This window comes from Protopterus annectens, chromosome 2.part0 (assembly GCF_019279795.1).
Source record: "Protopterus annectens isolate FY-2018-M chromosome 2.part0, PAN1.0, whole genome shotgun sequence".
NCBI classification, from domain to species: Eukaryota; Metazoa; Chordata; order Ceratodontiformes; family Protopteridae; genus Protopterus; species Protopterus annectens.
The window spans coordinates 1,377,057,724-1,377,074,719 of record NC_056728.1 but is presented as its reverse complement, the minus strand read 5'-3'; the positions used below and the strand labels follow the sequence as shown (position 1 = coordinate 1,377,074,719).

Here is a 16,996-nt window from a genome sequence, read left to right as displayed (position 1 = left end):
ACACACATTCATAAATACTATACTGTATAATGTAAAAGGACATTCATAAATACTATACTGTATCATGTAAACACACATTCATAAATACTATACTGTATAATGTAAAAGGACATTCATAAATACTATACTGTATCATGTAAACACACATTTGTAAATACTGTACTGTATAATGTAAACATACATTCATAAATACTGTACTGTAGCATGTAAGCGCACATATGTAAATACTGTACTGTATAATGTAAACATACATTCATAAATACTGTACTGTAGCATGTAAGCGCACATTTGTAAATACTGTACTGTATAATGTAAACATACATTCATAAATATTGTACTGTAGCATGTAAATGCACATTTATAAATATTATACTATATCATATAAATGCACATTTGTAAATACTATATTGTACGATGTAAAAGTACATTTGTAAATACTATAAAGAATCATATAAACGCACATTCATAAATGCTACACTGTATAGGTTAGCAAAATACAGTCAGCCCCTAAAGGCACATTCCTCTACTGTGTAACAAGTAATTGTAATAACATCACCTACTGAGTGTTTGGAATATCAGCAAGATAATAACATACTCTGCAATGTAAATGTTGTAAATACTATATTGTATCTTGTAAACACACATTCGTAAATACTATACTGTATCATGTAAATGCACATTCATAAATACAGCACTATCATGTAAATGCACATTCATAAATACTATGCTGTATAATGTAAACGCACATTTGTAAATACTGTACTGTATAATGTAAACGCACATTTGTAAATACTACACTGTATAGTACAGTTGTGTACACTTACCATAAATGTAGATGTTCGAGTGTATTCACTGTTGCAGTCACCACACTCGGGCAATCTGCTGGCAGGTTGCCCCCAGTCGGCCCGACCAACGAAGTCTTGGGTCCTGCATCGGCCGCTGTCCCCTCCCCCATGACATCAGGCCGTCAGGGGTACAAAACATGCAGCCGATGCCATTACATCAGCCCTTCTTGCCCCAGATGTCAGGTGCCCCCCAAATGGGGAGAAAAATATATAAATATATGTGTGTGTAGAAAAAACAGGGGGCTGGAGGGAGGGTAACCAGGACTGCAACAGTGAATACACTCAAACATCTACATTTATGGTAAGTGTACACAACTGTACTTATGTTCTTCGTGTTTCACTGTTGCAGTCATTACATTTGGGTAGAATCCCAAAGGTATAGTTGGGAGGATGGAGTTATGCAGCATTAGGAGCAGCTATAAGGCCCTGCAGGACAGCAGTGGCAAAGCCTGCTCTGGATTTAGAGAAGAAAGAAAAATGGTAATGTTTGGTGAATGTGTGAACTGAGCTCCAGGTAGCAGCTTCTAGAATGTCTCTGGTAGGAACCCCTCTGAGAAAGACTGCAAAAGTAGATGCGGCCTTGGTGGAATGAGATCTGATCCCCTTGGGGACAGGTTTACCATGGTGCATATAGCAGAAACTAATACAATGGCTTATCCATTTGGAAATATTCTGCTTTGAAATAACCTTTCCCTCTGCCCCTGCAGCAAATGCCACCAGTAATTGTTCAGATTTTCTTAGAGATTTTGTCCTGTTTAAGTAGAATCTTAGTTGTCTGTGTACATCCAATGAATGCAGAATCCACTCACCCTTGTCCTGTGGATTTGGGAAGAAAGTTGGCAGATGAATGGTCTGATTAAGGGCCACATTAGATACCACTTTAGGCATAAAGGATGGATTGGTCCTGAGAGCCACCCTGTCCTGGTAAAAAATAATAAAAGGCTCCACTGCCATAAGAGCCTGTAGTTCTGAAATCCTTCTAGCTGAAGTGACTGCTAAAAGAAAAGCTGTTTTCCAAGAGAGAAATGTTAGGTCTGCAGTAGCAGCTGGCTCAAAAGGAGGCAGAGTGAGTTTTTCTAAAACAAAATTGTGGTCCCATGCAGGAGTTGGTGCTCTCCTGGGAGGTCTTAAATTTTTGGCCCCTCTGAGGTACTGCTTTAGCAGAGGATGAGAAAGAGAGGAGGCTCTGTGTTGTAATGAGCTGAAATGGCAGAGGCATGGATTTTTATGAAAGAAAAAGATAGGCCCTTGTGAAGCATCTCAGTTAAGTATTGCAGAATATGAGGAATATTAGGCATTGCTGTGCTTATTCCTTGTGCATGGTTCCAGGCACAGAATCTTTTCCATTTGTCAGCATAAGATTTTCTAGTACTAGGCCTTCTAGCCTCCAAAATGACATCCATCACAGGTTTGCTGAGAGATGTAACTGATGAAATTAGTTGATTAACCATGCTGCAAGATTCAGAGTTTGGAGCTGAGTGTGCAGAATTTGATAGCTCTGCTGAGACAGTAGGTGAGGTGTCCGAGGCAGGTACCACGGAGGAAGGTGAGACATATTGCGCAGGAGCGGGTACCAGTGTTGGCGAGGCCAGTCTCGAGCAATCAGAATCATTTTTGGTTTTTCCTGTCTGACTTTTAGTAAGACCTTGGAGAGCAGAGGCAGAGGGGGAAAGGCATAGCTGAAGGATAGAGCATCCACTTTCCACGCTTTTTTGTGATGAATTCTTGTGCAGAATTTGTCCAACTGATAGTTTTGGGGTGAGGCAAAAAGATCTATGTCCGGGCTCCCCCAAAAAAGATCTATGTCCGGGCTCCCCCATTTGCGTGTCAACATGCTGAAGATTTGCAGATCCGTCCTTAAATAAATCTACAGTTTCAATCACTGTATACTGCATTAAATGTTCAAGCTTTCAGTTTAGGTCTCCCAAATCTCATATACTTAGTTTCTTATGTATTTATCAGCATATTATTTTCCTGTGCCAATTTAATCATTTTTTTTACTTTTGTTGCAGACAAAGGATTGGAATTAATTTTTTAGCAGTAGTAGGAGTAACTAAATCTATAGCGGAATTGGTGAAGGTTTTTCTAAGGAAATTTGAGTATATATATATATATATATATATATATATATATATATATATATATATATATATTAATACAGATATACATATACTTCTGTTTTTGACAGGAAACATCAGGGAAACAGTGTTATTAATGGCAGTAACAGCTTCACCCACGGACTGGCATAACATTCTGACAAAACAGGGAAGCTTTCCCTGTTCACTCTCCCAGAGCTGACAACAGTGGCTTTTTCCCTTACCCAGTGAAGGGACCCCAACAGTCACAGAGGATGCGACTAACCCCCAGTGCATAGTCGCTACACCCGGGAATCCAGAGTTAAACATGAGTGAGCTGAGGTACAATTAATGACCACAGTAGCGTTACCCACCTGTGGCTGAGGTAAACTGCTAGCCCGCTGTGGCGGCAAAGTCTGTTTACTTAACTTTCTTTTTTTCTGTGGTTTGAAGAAGGTGCAACTGTAGGACTGGCAAACTGCTCTATGGCGAAGAAAAAAATTTGTCTTTTTTCCTGCAGGAAACAAGTAGCAAGAGCCAGTAAGACTTAACAGTCTTTAAAAGTCACTTTTTCACATAAAAACACAGTTAAAAAAAAAAAAAAAAACACTAACACCTTGCCACCCCCAAAAGTAAAATAACCAATTTATTCACAGAAAAAATGGCTTTCAATTATTATAAAAACTTTTAAACTGACAGGAAAAAAGTGCATTCTCATTTAAAAGTACAGAGAATGTCTTGTGACACACTCCATTAAAACACAAACTCCTGGTTTTAAAATATCTTTCCTAAACGGGAATGTGTTATAAAATGAACATTTTTTAAATGAAAGTTTTTTTTCTCCCCAAAGGGAACATATATGCCCAGCAAAGGAACAGCATAATGACTGTTGATCCTTGAAAGCCTCAGAAGAGTGTACTCTTTGACGGCAGGAAAGCTCTGAAGGGCTTGGTGCTGAAACCTGTTTTTTTTTTCCTTTAAGTCAGCTGAGCTTAAGCTGATCGACTGTTTGGGTGTATGGAAGGTGCCCTGAAGCTTTGGAAGCTGGACGGCTGTTATAGCCAAGTCAACTCCAGCAGTGATCGGTACATAAACATCCCATGTTATGGACTCTAAACATCTGGGAAAAGATTCTGCAAAGATAAATAAATTGCGTTAATAAGGAAATATGTGAATGCCATGAATCTGCAATGAGCCATCACTGGAGCTAGACACTTCGTAAACACTGTTGGAGCTGTTGTGACTCTGATAAAGAATCTGAGCAATTTCTTAAAGCCTATGTCTATGGGGATGTGAGGATAAACTCCTTTAGATCTAATGTTACAAGAATCTCAAAGGAGGGATGAGAGGTAACAGAATCTTGAGAGAACGCATTTTGAACTTTGGTATTTTCAGATACAGACTGAAAAAAGAAAGATCTAGAACTCATCTCCAAGAAAGCACTTTCTGTGGAATCAGAAATATTCTACAGTAAAAAGCATTTTACCCTTAGATCTAACTGGTTCTATGACTACTAGGGACAGCAGGTGCTATAGAACCTGAAGAAAAAAAAACTCATTCAAAGACTGGGGAAACATTCCTCTGAAAAAAAGGTATTTATATCCACTCTCAACTGCAACCATCATGAACCACTTTTATCACCCAAGAGTCTGCAACAATCTGTTACCAAAAGGGAATGTACAGAGACAGTTTCTGGGACAAATTTAGGAGACAGGGGCAGAATGACAGAATGCTGTCATTCTGAAGCATTAGACTGCCCCCCCCTTTTTTTTTGAAAGGGTCCTTGTTTCTTGCTGTTTCCCTCCTGCATCTCTTTTCTGTTCCTTGTCTACCTGGTGGTGGAATAGTGACTACTTGTTTTGACTTTTTAAAGGGAGTGGAAGATCTGGGAGATTTATAATGGGGAACTTGAAAAAATCTTAGACCCTCCCTGAATTTATTTTCCTCTTACATCAAACTCTGAGTACCAGAGTAGCAGATCGACCAAACAAATTCATCTTATCTGAAGCAGAATTTAAATTTTCAGACTTTACTTCATCAGCAAAATTTTGGTTACACACCCAGACATATCTCCTCAAAACTGTAGCAGTGGCCCTAGACAAAATATCTGAACAATCACAATGTACTCTTTCAATTAATAAATCCTGCTGCAGAATACCAATTCACTTCTTTTTTTGTGCCTTCATAAAATGAATACAGTATCTTCCTTCCAGTGTCTCTGGTAGAGCAAAAAATGCCAGATTTCCTCAGCGTGTTCTGTCTTCTAACTGCCATTTTTCAAGCCGCTCTCTTTGGGCAATGCCATGCTTGGGCATTCTTTTCTTCATTTTGATCTCTAATTTTTGCAGTTTTATCAGTTAATCTGAAGAGCTATTTAAAGTTTCTTCCAGTTTTTTTCAGCCTTTAGTCATTTGAGTTAATACACTCTAATGTTTCATTTATTTTAAGCTGCTCTGAGCATATTTGATTTGTTCCTCTAAATTACTAGAAGCCATCTCTTGTACCAAAGTTGGAGCTTTAACTGCTTTTTGGTGAACAGCTGCAGGATTCATCCCAGTCAGTGTTTTCTCTTCACCTTTTCTAGTTGATTTTCTTTCAGGCTTTCTAAGTTTCTTCTTTGCTGGCATTCAGGCAGTGTACTTACTAGCCACTATTAGACTCTTTGATGAGCATGCGAATGAGCACTGGCTCAGGCACACCACCTCATAATTAGGTAATTTGAAAACAGAGGAACCGCTTTGGTAGCATGATTATTGCTATAATTTATTATGCATCCCTTTCCCCACCATGCACCATTTTTTTTTTACATAGTTCATAGGTAGGTACTAGGCTATCAGCCCAAGGGCCTACGTAAGCCTAGCCAGCAAGATTACATAGCTTACGCCACCCAAGAAAGTTATTTTCCTGTGCCACTGTCCAGCAGAGACACAGAACTGATCCCCGGGGTATACTTCCTATTTCCCATCCACTCACCAAGAATTTTCTTGAAGAGTGCTAATGAAGAACTTTGCTTGACATAGATGGGTAGCCTGTTCCAGAGTATGGGAAGTCTCTGGGACAGGAATCTATCCCACCAGCATGTCCTGTTTATTGTGGTGACAAGGTTTAGGTCCCTAGAGCGTGTAGCTCAGAGGGATTGGGATTTCTTTAGATGTAGCATGTCCAACAGCTCTGGGTTTGACATAGCTTTATATGTTAGGCAGAGATCACCTCGGAGTAGGCGATATGCTACGGAGTAAAGCTGGAGCTTTTTGAGGGGGTCAGTGTAGGGCATTTGTTTGAGGCCAGTAATCCTCTTTGTGAGGTACTTCTGTGGCCTTTCCACCTGCTGCAGATGTCTTGTGAGGTACATTCAAAAAGGGCAGACCAAACCTTTTACATCTAACAAAAATGAAAGTTATGTACTTACCATAGTGATAGATCTGTGTTGTCTGTTTCCATCCTTTCTCAACTGATGGGTCTCCAATCTGATCTTGGATTAGACTTTGGCAGTTTTTTCAGACTTGGGACCCATAGCTCAGGCTCTTCCCATTACCCATAATCCCCTCCTGTCCCCAATATCCTGAACATGAGGTATTTCAAAGGAAGCACAAACCTGTCAGGCGGACATCCTCTATCAACAGGCTTTAAAACAAAAGGAAGAAACTGTTGTTCAAGTGTAAAAAGGAACAAATTCCAAATGGAAAAACTCCCTCCTCCACCTCAACAAGTAAATTAGATCACTAGTGAAAACCTTCAAAGCCACTTATGAGTCAAAACTAGCCTCTGAAACAAAGGGAAACCACATGTCCTTCTTCAGTTATGTTAGGAACCTCCATGGCAAAGTCCAAGTTTGTTCCAAATTAGTACTTAATGGTACCACCTACACTGATCCTGTTGACTTGGCCAACCTGCTAGCTGATAGGGTGGTGAAGTTTGTGCTGAACCTTTCACCCTCCAAAGGCCCAGTCGACATCCCAGATACTTGTGCCACACCTCACATCTCCGTAAATCAAGTATTAAAGGCCCTATCCAAGGCAAAGAACACAACTTCCATGGGACCTGATAGTATCTCAGGCTGTATTCTGCACCATCTCCAGCAAGAACTAGCTTCAACATTAAGCACCCTGTTGAACCACAGCCTAATTACAGGCTTCATTCCAGCAGAGTGGAGAACTGTCATTGTCATCCCCTTGCACACAGATGGTGCCACTACTGACCCAGGAAACTATTGCCCCATTAGCTTGACAAGTCTGATATGTAAAGCCATGGAGCATATTATTATGGATCTCATAAACAAGGACATAGGCACTCTCCAAGCACTTGACCCCACCCAGTTCAGATTTGTCAGGGGCAGATCTTGCCTACTGAACCTAGCTGATATCTTTGAGACGGTCACCAAGGCCCTGGATGAGGGAAAGTCAGTACATACAGCTTACCTTGACCTGGCCAAGCCTTTGACGCAATCCCCCACTCAGGCATTATCAAAAAGCTAACACAACTTGGTGGTAATCCCCATCTTGTCAGATGGGTGGCCAACTGCCTGACAGATAGGACCCACAAGGTCAAAATAGGTGCCACCACCTCTTGACAGCAGACCTGTTACTAGTGGTGTTCCCCAGGGATCTGTCCTGGGACACTTACTATTTGGCATCTACTTCTTAGAGGTCCAGGCAAAGACGAAGGGCCCGTGGCTGAACAAGTATGCGGATGACTGTAAGTTGGGTGCTGTCACTGACTCCCCAAATGATGTTAACATACTGCAAAAGGGTCTCACAGCTACAAATAACTGGTGCCAAAGTCATGGCTTTAAGTTAAACACACAAAAAGATATTATCATATTATTCAGCAAAAACACAGACCCTGCTGATTACCACATCCACAACAACCCCCTAAGCACTCAACCTGTGGTGAGAGACCTGGGGGTACTCAGGTCGACAACATTCTCACATTCGACCATCATGTGGTGGCAGTACTCAGAAAAGCCCTTTAATTGGTTCATCCTATAATTGAGTATAATGCCCCGTTTGATATGTACCTCTCCAAACACCTGCACCAACTGGAAAGGCCACAGAAATATCGCACAAACAGAATCCATGTCCTCCAACACTTGTCCTATGTGGACAGGCTGAAATCGCTATCACTCTACTCAGTATCATACAAATTGCTCAGAAGTGACCTGACCCTGCCCTACTACAGATGCTCCATATCCATATGTCTAACTTCTCACGCATTACCCCGCATGACAGGCCTAAATCTAATATGAGACATCAACAAAACTTGCTGGAGAGACATGTTTGTCTCCCAGAGGCTGCCCCATCTCTGGAATAGACCTCCCATACATGTCAAACAGAGTACCTCGCTAACCCTCCTCCAGTGCAACCTTGATGAATGGATGGGAATCCACAAATCTGTCCCAGGGGTTCCAGCTATGTCACCCATTGACAGCAGCGACAGGTGCTGACTGAAGTTTCTTTTTTGTGGATAATCTCTTGGGTAGGCGTGTAAGGGCCCTAGAGCTATTAACCTAGTAACTTCTTATGATCATATAAAGTTTGAGGATGCTGATCTAAAATTAATTTGACAGGGGTATGTACAAACACAAGAAGACCTATACACCTTCTTCTTCAGGGATGCAACCTGCATTTCTCCTCTGAAAAAGAAACAGAGGAGTCATATGACTTTCTTACTAACAGTGACAGACTATGCTTATATCATCATTATTTTCCTCCCACTACCACCCCCTGGGCCTATTGAAAGCAGCATATATGAAAGCATGCTTGCATGCATACATGTGTCCCATAACATCTGTAGAAGTCAGAGCAATGGTGGGGGGTGTTAATTCATCACAGCTGGTCCACAGACTGGCCCCACTGCCAAACACCTTACACCCCCCTTCTTGGTCAGGGAATGCATGGGCTAAGGAGCTGTCCCTTCCTGCCCAACAAATGAATAGGCACGATTCTTGACCTGTAGGGGAACAAGCTGGCTAACTGTGTGAGGAGGGGAGCCAAACAGAGCATGGAAAGGTTAGCATCCCATTGCAAATGGATGCCTACTGTGGGTCAAAACAACATGGATCCAAGGAATGTGGGTATATACAGGTTTATACAGGTGCACATTAAAAGCAAACTTACACCTCACTTTTAAGGACCCACTATATACATCTTAAAGTAGCATAAAAGGTGTGCTTTACCTGAGAAGCACTCAGAAAACAAATCTGCTGTGACAGAAGACTCTTATACAGTGTTCCTCTCACAGCTGGCAATACTTCTATTTAAAATACTTTAAGATTGATGAAGACTATTTAAAGTTAAAATTGCAAACAAAATTCACATAGCTTTAAAAAGGAAGCATATAATAAACTTCAGATGACATGTTCAAATAAGTATTATAAAGCAATACTTCCAAAAATGATTTTACTTTTTAGCTTATCAGTAATTGACTGTAATGATACTTTTACAGTCTAAAAGCTGAAAATAGTAACCACTAAGCCATAAGTTCTAAGCAAGTTAAAGTACTTCTTACCACTTACTATATCTATCTTTAAGACACTAATGCTTTAAAAGGCTTTATTACAGTGCCAAAAGGCTATAATTAAATGTGAAGTTATGTCAGACAAGTACTTTTCCAATGATACACACTGATGAGCCTTGGAAAACAGCAAAAGATGGGAATGATGGAAAAGCTGCATCTACACTTTGGACAGTTGTCAAAATCTCTAGTAAGTGTGTGAATGAGCAGCATGCAGGGTAAAACAATAACTCCACCCCCGTCACTCTTCCAACTGTCTGCCAGTACTGCTTCTGTGATGCTCTTGGCTTCAGTCAGGATGTCCTAATAGCACTGCTGTAGGGCCAAAACACATTTTGCTAACACTAAAGTACTATATTTGTTTATATCATTACAGAACTGCATTTGAGAACAAAGTGTGTGTTTCTTTGTAAACAGTGAATAGTCTTTTATGCACGCCCCATGGCAAAGAAAAAAGATGTAAAGGTGTCCACTTGTACCTCTGGTGACCCGAGCTTGGGAGGGGGAGTATAAAGATAAAACAGCCGATGACCAGCTTGCCTGTCCGTAGAGAGAAACTGGAAGAAAACAAATCCTGGAAAGCATCTGGTAGAGACCAAAAGACTCACAGGACATGTCAAACTAATCAGAGGGGCAGTGACAATGTTCTGATGTCACTGCACTAATTACTTCCACAGCCAGGGTCAATAACAAGCCACTGCGGCTACGGGAACACATCTCCCCTTTGGATTCATTGCGCCCCAAGCCTAACAGTGAGTCATCCTAGTCCTGATTCATTAAGAAGCTGGGAGTAGACCTAGCAAGGGCTTATGTCAAGGGTTCCTGGCTGAAACAACAGAAGCAGCCAGGGCTGGGCAGAGCAGCCTTAGGATGTGCAATAAACAAGGAGAAGAACACTTTAAAAATGCAGTTGACAGCATTTCATCAAAATAACGTACTTGGAAAGGACTCTTAAAGGAATCACCTCCTCTTCTATCCTGCATCTCTCCTTATGCTTCTTCTTTCTCTTCCTTTTGGTTTTCAAGAGAGATTCCTTTTTACTAAGATCCTCTTCTTCTGCAGAAATGTCAAACAAAAACAAAAACAAAAAAAAAAAAAAAAAAGAAAAAGCTTAATCAATAGAAACAAAATGCAAACTAAAACTCAAGGCAATAACAGTTCTTTTTTTTAGTAGAGCATTCCTAGAAGCATAAGTGTTGCCTCTGGATGAAGTATTTATGTTATAGGAAGTGTCTACAAAAGAAACAATGCTCAGTTTTATGCTATGCTTCAAATAAGAACGAGAAAATGCATTAATTAAACTACAATTATTTATAATGATAGATCCATGCCATCTGCCTCTGCTTGATTCAACCTATGGGTTTGTCTAATCAAACTCAGATCCAACGCCTGACAAATCCTCTGTACTTCAACTCTTTAGGATCCACCTCCCCTACCCACAAACCTCTGCTCCCCAACAGACAACACAGACTGACGTCTGCCCCATCTTAATCTAGCTCTAAAGCACATTTCTCACATCAATGAGGACAAAGGACTCCAAAAAAAGGGCAACCCAACCTTCCCCACTCAAGTCATCTTTGACAGTAAGACTCGCCGAAAAGGAGGGGGGAAGGCTGAGCCAGGGACTGACAACAAGGCTCTACTGTTATGGTAAAGTACATAACTTTTGTATCTGATGGGCTAGAGTCACCAGCCACGTAAAAATCCCTGGGAGGATTTATGGAAGGATATTCTGCAAAATGGTGGAACCAAAGGAAGCTAGATCTAGACTGAATGTCCAGCTTGTAATGAGAAACAAAGGTGTGATAGCCCACCCAAGAAGCTGCTGCACAAACCTCATCCAAGGAAGTTCTGGAAAAGCCATACAAGCAGCCTTGGTTACCATGCAAAGTATTGCCTCTCAAGGTATAAGCTACGGAAATACAGTCTGACAGCCACTTGGACAATGCCACTATTGGCACAGGTCTGCCTAACTGGATTTCAAAAAAGGAAACAAACAGCTGGCTGGATTTTCTAAAGGTTTTTGTCCTGTCTGGGTAAAATCTCAATTGTCTATGCACATTCAAGCAATGCAGCAAGTATTCAGCCTGGTTTGAGAAATTAGGGAAAACCACAGGAAGGTGAATAGATCTATTCAAATTACTCTGAGGGTACTTTGGGCAGAAAGTAAGGATTGCTGCAGGGTGGAACCCTATTTTTGTGAAACACCAGATAAGGAGAAGAATATAGAGCTTGTAGCTCGGAAACTCTCCTGGTCAAGATAATGACCACCAGAAACAAAGTTTTCAAAGATAATAACTTTAGGTCCAAAGTAGCAGAAAAGTTCAAAAGGAGGGCCTGTAAGGACTTGCACGCAAAAAAGGCAAATCCCAGGAAAATACTTGATCCTGAATGGGAGGATGCAAAAAGCACCTTTGAGAAATGCCCTGTAAACGTTCAAAGCAGCCAAGGGAACATTATCACTACTGACATGAAAATTAGAAATGGCTGCCAGTTGTACCTTGATCATAGAAAAACTAAAGTCCGATTTAAACAATTCGGTAAGAAAATCTAGAACTGACTCTAAGGCAGCAGAAAAAGGATCAAATCCTTTAGATTCCACCCTCACTGTAAAACGTCTCCAGTTACTGGAATTACAACTTCACAGTGGACAGCTTTTGGGACAAGGACAAAATATGCACAAAAGTATCAGACAGCTTGAGATTCTTGGCCATCAAGGGAACTGGAGAAATCATGTGGTTAACTTGAGGGACTGCAGATTGGGCAGATCCAGACTCACTGGATGAGAAATGAGATTCAGACTGGGATCCAGAACCCAAGGTGGGTACTGCAGAAGAGGCCACAGAAAGGGGAACCATACCTAACAATGTCAGAAGGGAGCTAAGAGGATCACTGCTGCTATGTAATGGGCTGTCTTCTGAATAACTTGACAATCAGAGGAACTGGGGGATAACAGTACAGGAGATCTGGGGGCCAAGCATACAGATGCGCGTCTCTGGGTGAGTGCCCCATGAAGGGACAACGGCATAATAGCTGTAGCATCTGTTGCTGAAATGGGAAGTAAACAGGTCAAAACATGGTGTGCTCCAGTGCTAAAAGATCAGAGTAACAACTCTTGGATTCAGAGAGCACAAGTGAGGAAGAATATTCCTGCTCAAACTGTTGGCCAGAAAGTTGAATCTCCCCGGGATGGCTGCTGCAATCAGAAACCAATGAGATGAGAAAGTCCACTGCCAAATCCTCATGGCTTCTTGAAAAACAGCATAAGAATGTGTTTCTCCCTGCTTGTTGAAATACCAGACAAGAGACATATTATCCATCTGTACTGAAATCACAACGCAAAGGAGGATATCCTAAAACATCTGGAAAGCAGTGAGGACAGCCCTCATCATCTGGACACTGATGTGAACAGAAGCCTCTGCAGAAGACCAGGACCCTTGAACAGTCTTCCCCTTCGAAACCTTCCATCCCCACTCAAGAACTGTTGCTTCCATGGTGACTGTGAACACAGGATGGGGAAGAACAAATGGTCTCCCATTGATCGCTAAGGAAGCCTGTAACTTCTAACAAATTTGATCATGACATCTTTGTTGGCCTTGCAGGAAAGACCACTGGATGGGTCAAGTTGGACTGGTACACTGCCCGAGTCCACCACAGAGCCCTTAAGTGGTACCTAGCTAAAGGGACCGACCTTACTGAAGCTGCCATGTGGCTGAAGAGTTTCAAAATCACATGAGCTGGAGCCTTTGCAAGGGCAAGCACAGATACTGCCTGGGATCGAGGGGCCAATCACTTTGGACCCTGGAAATTTGATTGACAATATCCAAGTGGCAAAATATGAATTCTATGGTCTAAACTGGTTGTAGGCTTGACTTTAGATAACTGGCAGTTATTCACAACTAGCCCCACAACTGAAATAAGGTATCCCGGTCCATGCTTAGAGATGTTCTCATGGAGACCGTGAGGAGCCAATCATCCAGGTATGAAAAGAGCTGAAATCCCTGCTGCCACAGCCAGGATGCAACTACTGCCAGGCACCTGGTAAACAACTGGGGGGGGGGGGTGAGACCAAATGGCAGGGCTCTGAATTGGAAATGATTGGCCCCCAGCTGCAAGAGTGGAAACCTCCTGGAGCTCCTTTCTATCTTGATATGTTGTTAGGCATCCTTGAGGTCTATCAAACACATCCAATTGTCCTTCAGCAGAGGTAGAATGGACTGCATTATGACCATCAGGAATTTTGTCTGCTTCACAAAGGGATTCATTTTGCTAAAATCAAAAAAATCGGCCTGATGTCTTTGTTCTTTGATACCAAAAAGAACCTTGGGTAAACACTGGATCCTTATTGGTTTGGTTGGACCTCTTGGATGACTTGATTTCCCAGCAGCTTGTGAATCTCTAGCATTGCTTGCAGTCTTTGATGGGGTCATCTAGGTGACATTTGTGATGTAGCTCTGGAATTTCTAAAAAGGGAATGTATAATCTCTGGATACAACTCTTAACATGCACCCGTCTGAGGTTATGGCCTCCCATGTTTTTGGGTGAAGAGACAGGAAAACCCTGACTGCCTTTAAGCTGAACCAGTCAGGCAACCCTTCAGGATCACTCAAAGGGCCTATCGGAGAAGGTTCGGTAGAAGCCCTTATTTTGCAGACCTCCCCTGCCCCATGGGTAGCACTTATTATGGTCCCTCCGGCCAAGGGTGGAACCCTCAGAGGAAACCTTTTGGGAAAGTTGCTGCAATTTTCTAAAAAAAAAAAAAAGAGATGTCTGCTGTCCTTCTGATTCCCCCTTGATAAGGTTCGCTGATGGGTAGCAAAATGCACTCCTACAGTGGACAGTGGCTTCCCTTTTTGTTCGCTCCTAGTAAGAGTGTCTTTAATCTTAGGGGGAAAAAAAGGAAGAGCCTTCAAATGGGGCATTAACAAAGGACACTTTGAAGCAGTCCAGAAAGTTACACAGCCACATCCTAGTGTGGCGTCGCATGGCAATTCCAGTGCCAGCTGTCCGGAGCACTCCATTGGCTGTGTTTGAAACGAGCCTCATGGAAATGTTGGAAATAGATTGAAGAGTAGACAGACAAGTCTCTGGTGTCTTCTGAATCGTGGAGACTGCTACATCTTAATGTTCCTCAAGACTTCAGTCACAAGATCATGCTGAAGGTTTGTCAAGTAGTTGAGTGCCCTCAGAACGAAAGCTGCTGGGACAGCTTACATAGACAGTACGGGGCCAGAGATTCTCAGGGGATGGACTGAGGAACTCTCCTCAATGATTTCCTTTCTGGTGGCAGCCGCCACCCATGATCGAATCCATAGCCGGGCCCTTATTCCAATATGGCTGATTCTTGTGAGGAGCAAAAATTTTGTTAGGCTTCTTAGGAATGGGCTCCACTGTGTCAGGTTCCCCCCACACCTTTTGAGACACTAGGTTTATGAGTGCATCTGGAGGGGGAACTACCCAAGGTGTGGATGGGCCCAACACCAAAAGCCTCCAAAAATACTGACTTCTCTGGAGAGGGGCTTAGATGTCTCCGTGTTGGCAAAGAAGCTCCAAGAGACAAAGGAGTCATCCCGCAGTGACTTAGGGGATCCTTCTCTTTTTTTTGAGGTCAGTATCCTCGGTAAAAAACTCCTCAGTAAAGTCGAGGTGCTTCCTCTTGCAACACCTCTTGCCTGAGACCTCTTGCTTTGGCAAAACCAGAGGGGGGCAAGAGGCAACCCTGTCAAGGGAACGGAGTGGAGATTTTATTTATTTATGTTTGCTGACCGGGGAAGTCCACTGGGCCAAGAATAGCCCATTTTCAGTGGAGGCCCTGGGAGAAAAGCTCCACAATAATTGCAAGTTACATTTCACATGTTACAAAAGGACATAGTTCATACAGCTAATTAAATATTTACAGACAAGCTCCATGATATTTGCAATTGGCTTACCACAATGTTACAAAAATGAAAAGACAATTCAATACAGAAATTTCAACATTTATATAAAGTGAATATTTTTGTTATAAACTCAATTGTAGGCTTAACATTTCAAAATACATATAGCTACTAGCCATTAGTAGGTTAGGAAAATATTATGCATGGAGAGGGTAATAATATATTTGAGATTGGAGGGTATAGTACAATAGATATTAGAGAGAAAATCAGTTTTTAGTAGGGGAGGGATTGTTTTGGGTGGGACGACGTAATAGTAGAGGTAGTTGGATGAGTCAGTGCAAGATGGAATGAGGGGGGAGGTTTAAGTTCAACTGAGAGAGATCAATTGGTATTATCTATCCAAGAACAGGCTGGTGACTGGCTGCACAGATGACAACAGGGATGGAACACTGGCTGAAAAAGATCGACCCATCTCCTGAGTGGAGAACACCCTCTCCATGACATCAAAGGTGGAGATGAAGCTGGTCTCCCTGAGCTGACAGTCCCAGAATACGAAAATACCAGAGATGTGCCCAAATCCAGTGGAACTACACCTTGCCTAGATGCCAAGACCAGAGCTGAGCTGGTGAGAGACAGAGATGAGGATGGTCAAGCTGTCAGATCCAACCCCAAAGGTGGGAATACAGCAGGGCCCAAGGACCTTGGATTCACAAGGTCCAAGAAAAGAAACCAAGGTGATGGACCCAAGTTGCAGGAAGAGGTCCTGAACCTGAAGAGATTCCTAACTGTATCAATGTCTGCGAAAAGGACCTCATCAACTCTTCCAAGTTTGACACTTTGAAACTGCTCACCGACCTCGATGACTGAGCAGATAACTCCACCTATGGGAGCTTGGAGGGTTGCTTGGAACACAAAGAACCCGCCTGCTGGATTCGAGCTGGAGAATCTTGGAACCATGGCAGAGAAGGAGAAGAATCCCACGACATCTCTGGTGGAGTGGACTGGGAGAAGGGGGAAGCTACCTGACCTGACAAACCCTCTTTGACCAAAAAGGACTTGGTACACGGAGGACCGGAGACCAAGCCTTGCTCGTGGTCAGCACAAAGGGCTATCGGCTCTGAGGAGTCAGAGCCGAAGCCAGTGCAGAGGCCACAGGGGCACACGAAGGTCTTGTGAGCCAGAAGAGAGTCCAGGCTTGGAGACAAAGGAGGACTTCTTATCATCCCCAACAGAGGTATCGGGAGTCCTTGGAAGGGTGGTGATGTTTGTCAGGGCTATCCTTCGGCACTGAAAAAGAAAAAACAGCGGGAAGGAGACCCTTAAGGACTAACTTAACTCTTCTTTACCTGTCCTAGACCCGAACTCTTTGCAGATTAAACAGGGAGAATCAAGGTGGGCAGCCCCCAAACAATAGATACACTTATTGTGCGCGTCTTATGACAGTAGCTTGTGCCCACAAGCAATACATTTTTGCATCTCTTATCCATACTTAAGGCAGAACCCTGTAGCAAACACAACACACTACACAGCAGAAACACCACCACGCTAAATGCACCCTACACAGAAAAACTATCCTTAAAGAGAATCACACAGCAAACAACAATCTTAAAGAGGCAGGAAAAGCCCACTACTATCTACAGATGCACAAATTAATAACAATTCTAAGCCTAAACCTAATTACTCTACC

The 16,996-nt window shown here is 42.4% G+C and overlaps 1 protein-coding gene across 1 annotated transcript in view; it reads right to left on the bottom strand.

Moving 5' to 3' along the window:
- LARP7 (La ribonucleoprotein 7, transcriptional regulator) overlaps positions 1–16,996 on the bottom strand; it is a 1,030,416-nt gene that overhangs the window by 533,174 nt on the left and 480,246 nt on the right. The window contains exon 8 of the mRNA XM_044061552.1: positions 10,372–10,489. Coding sequence (XP_043917487.1) covers positions 10,372–10,489 — 118 coding nt within the window. The remainder of the gene's footprint in view (positions 1–10,371; positions 10,490–16,996) is intronic.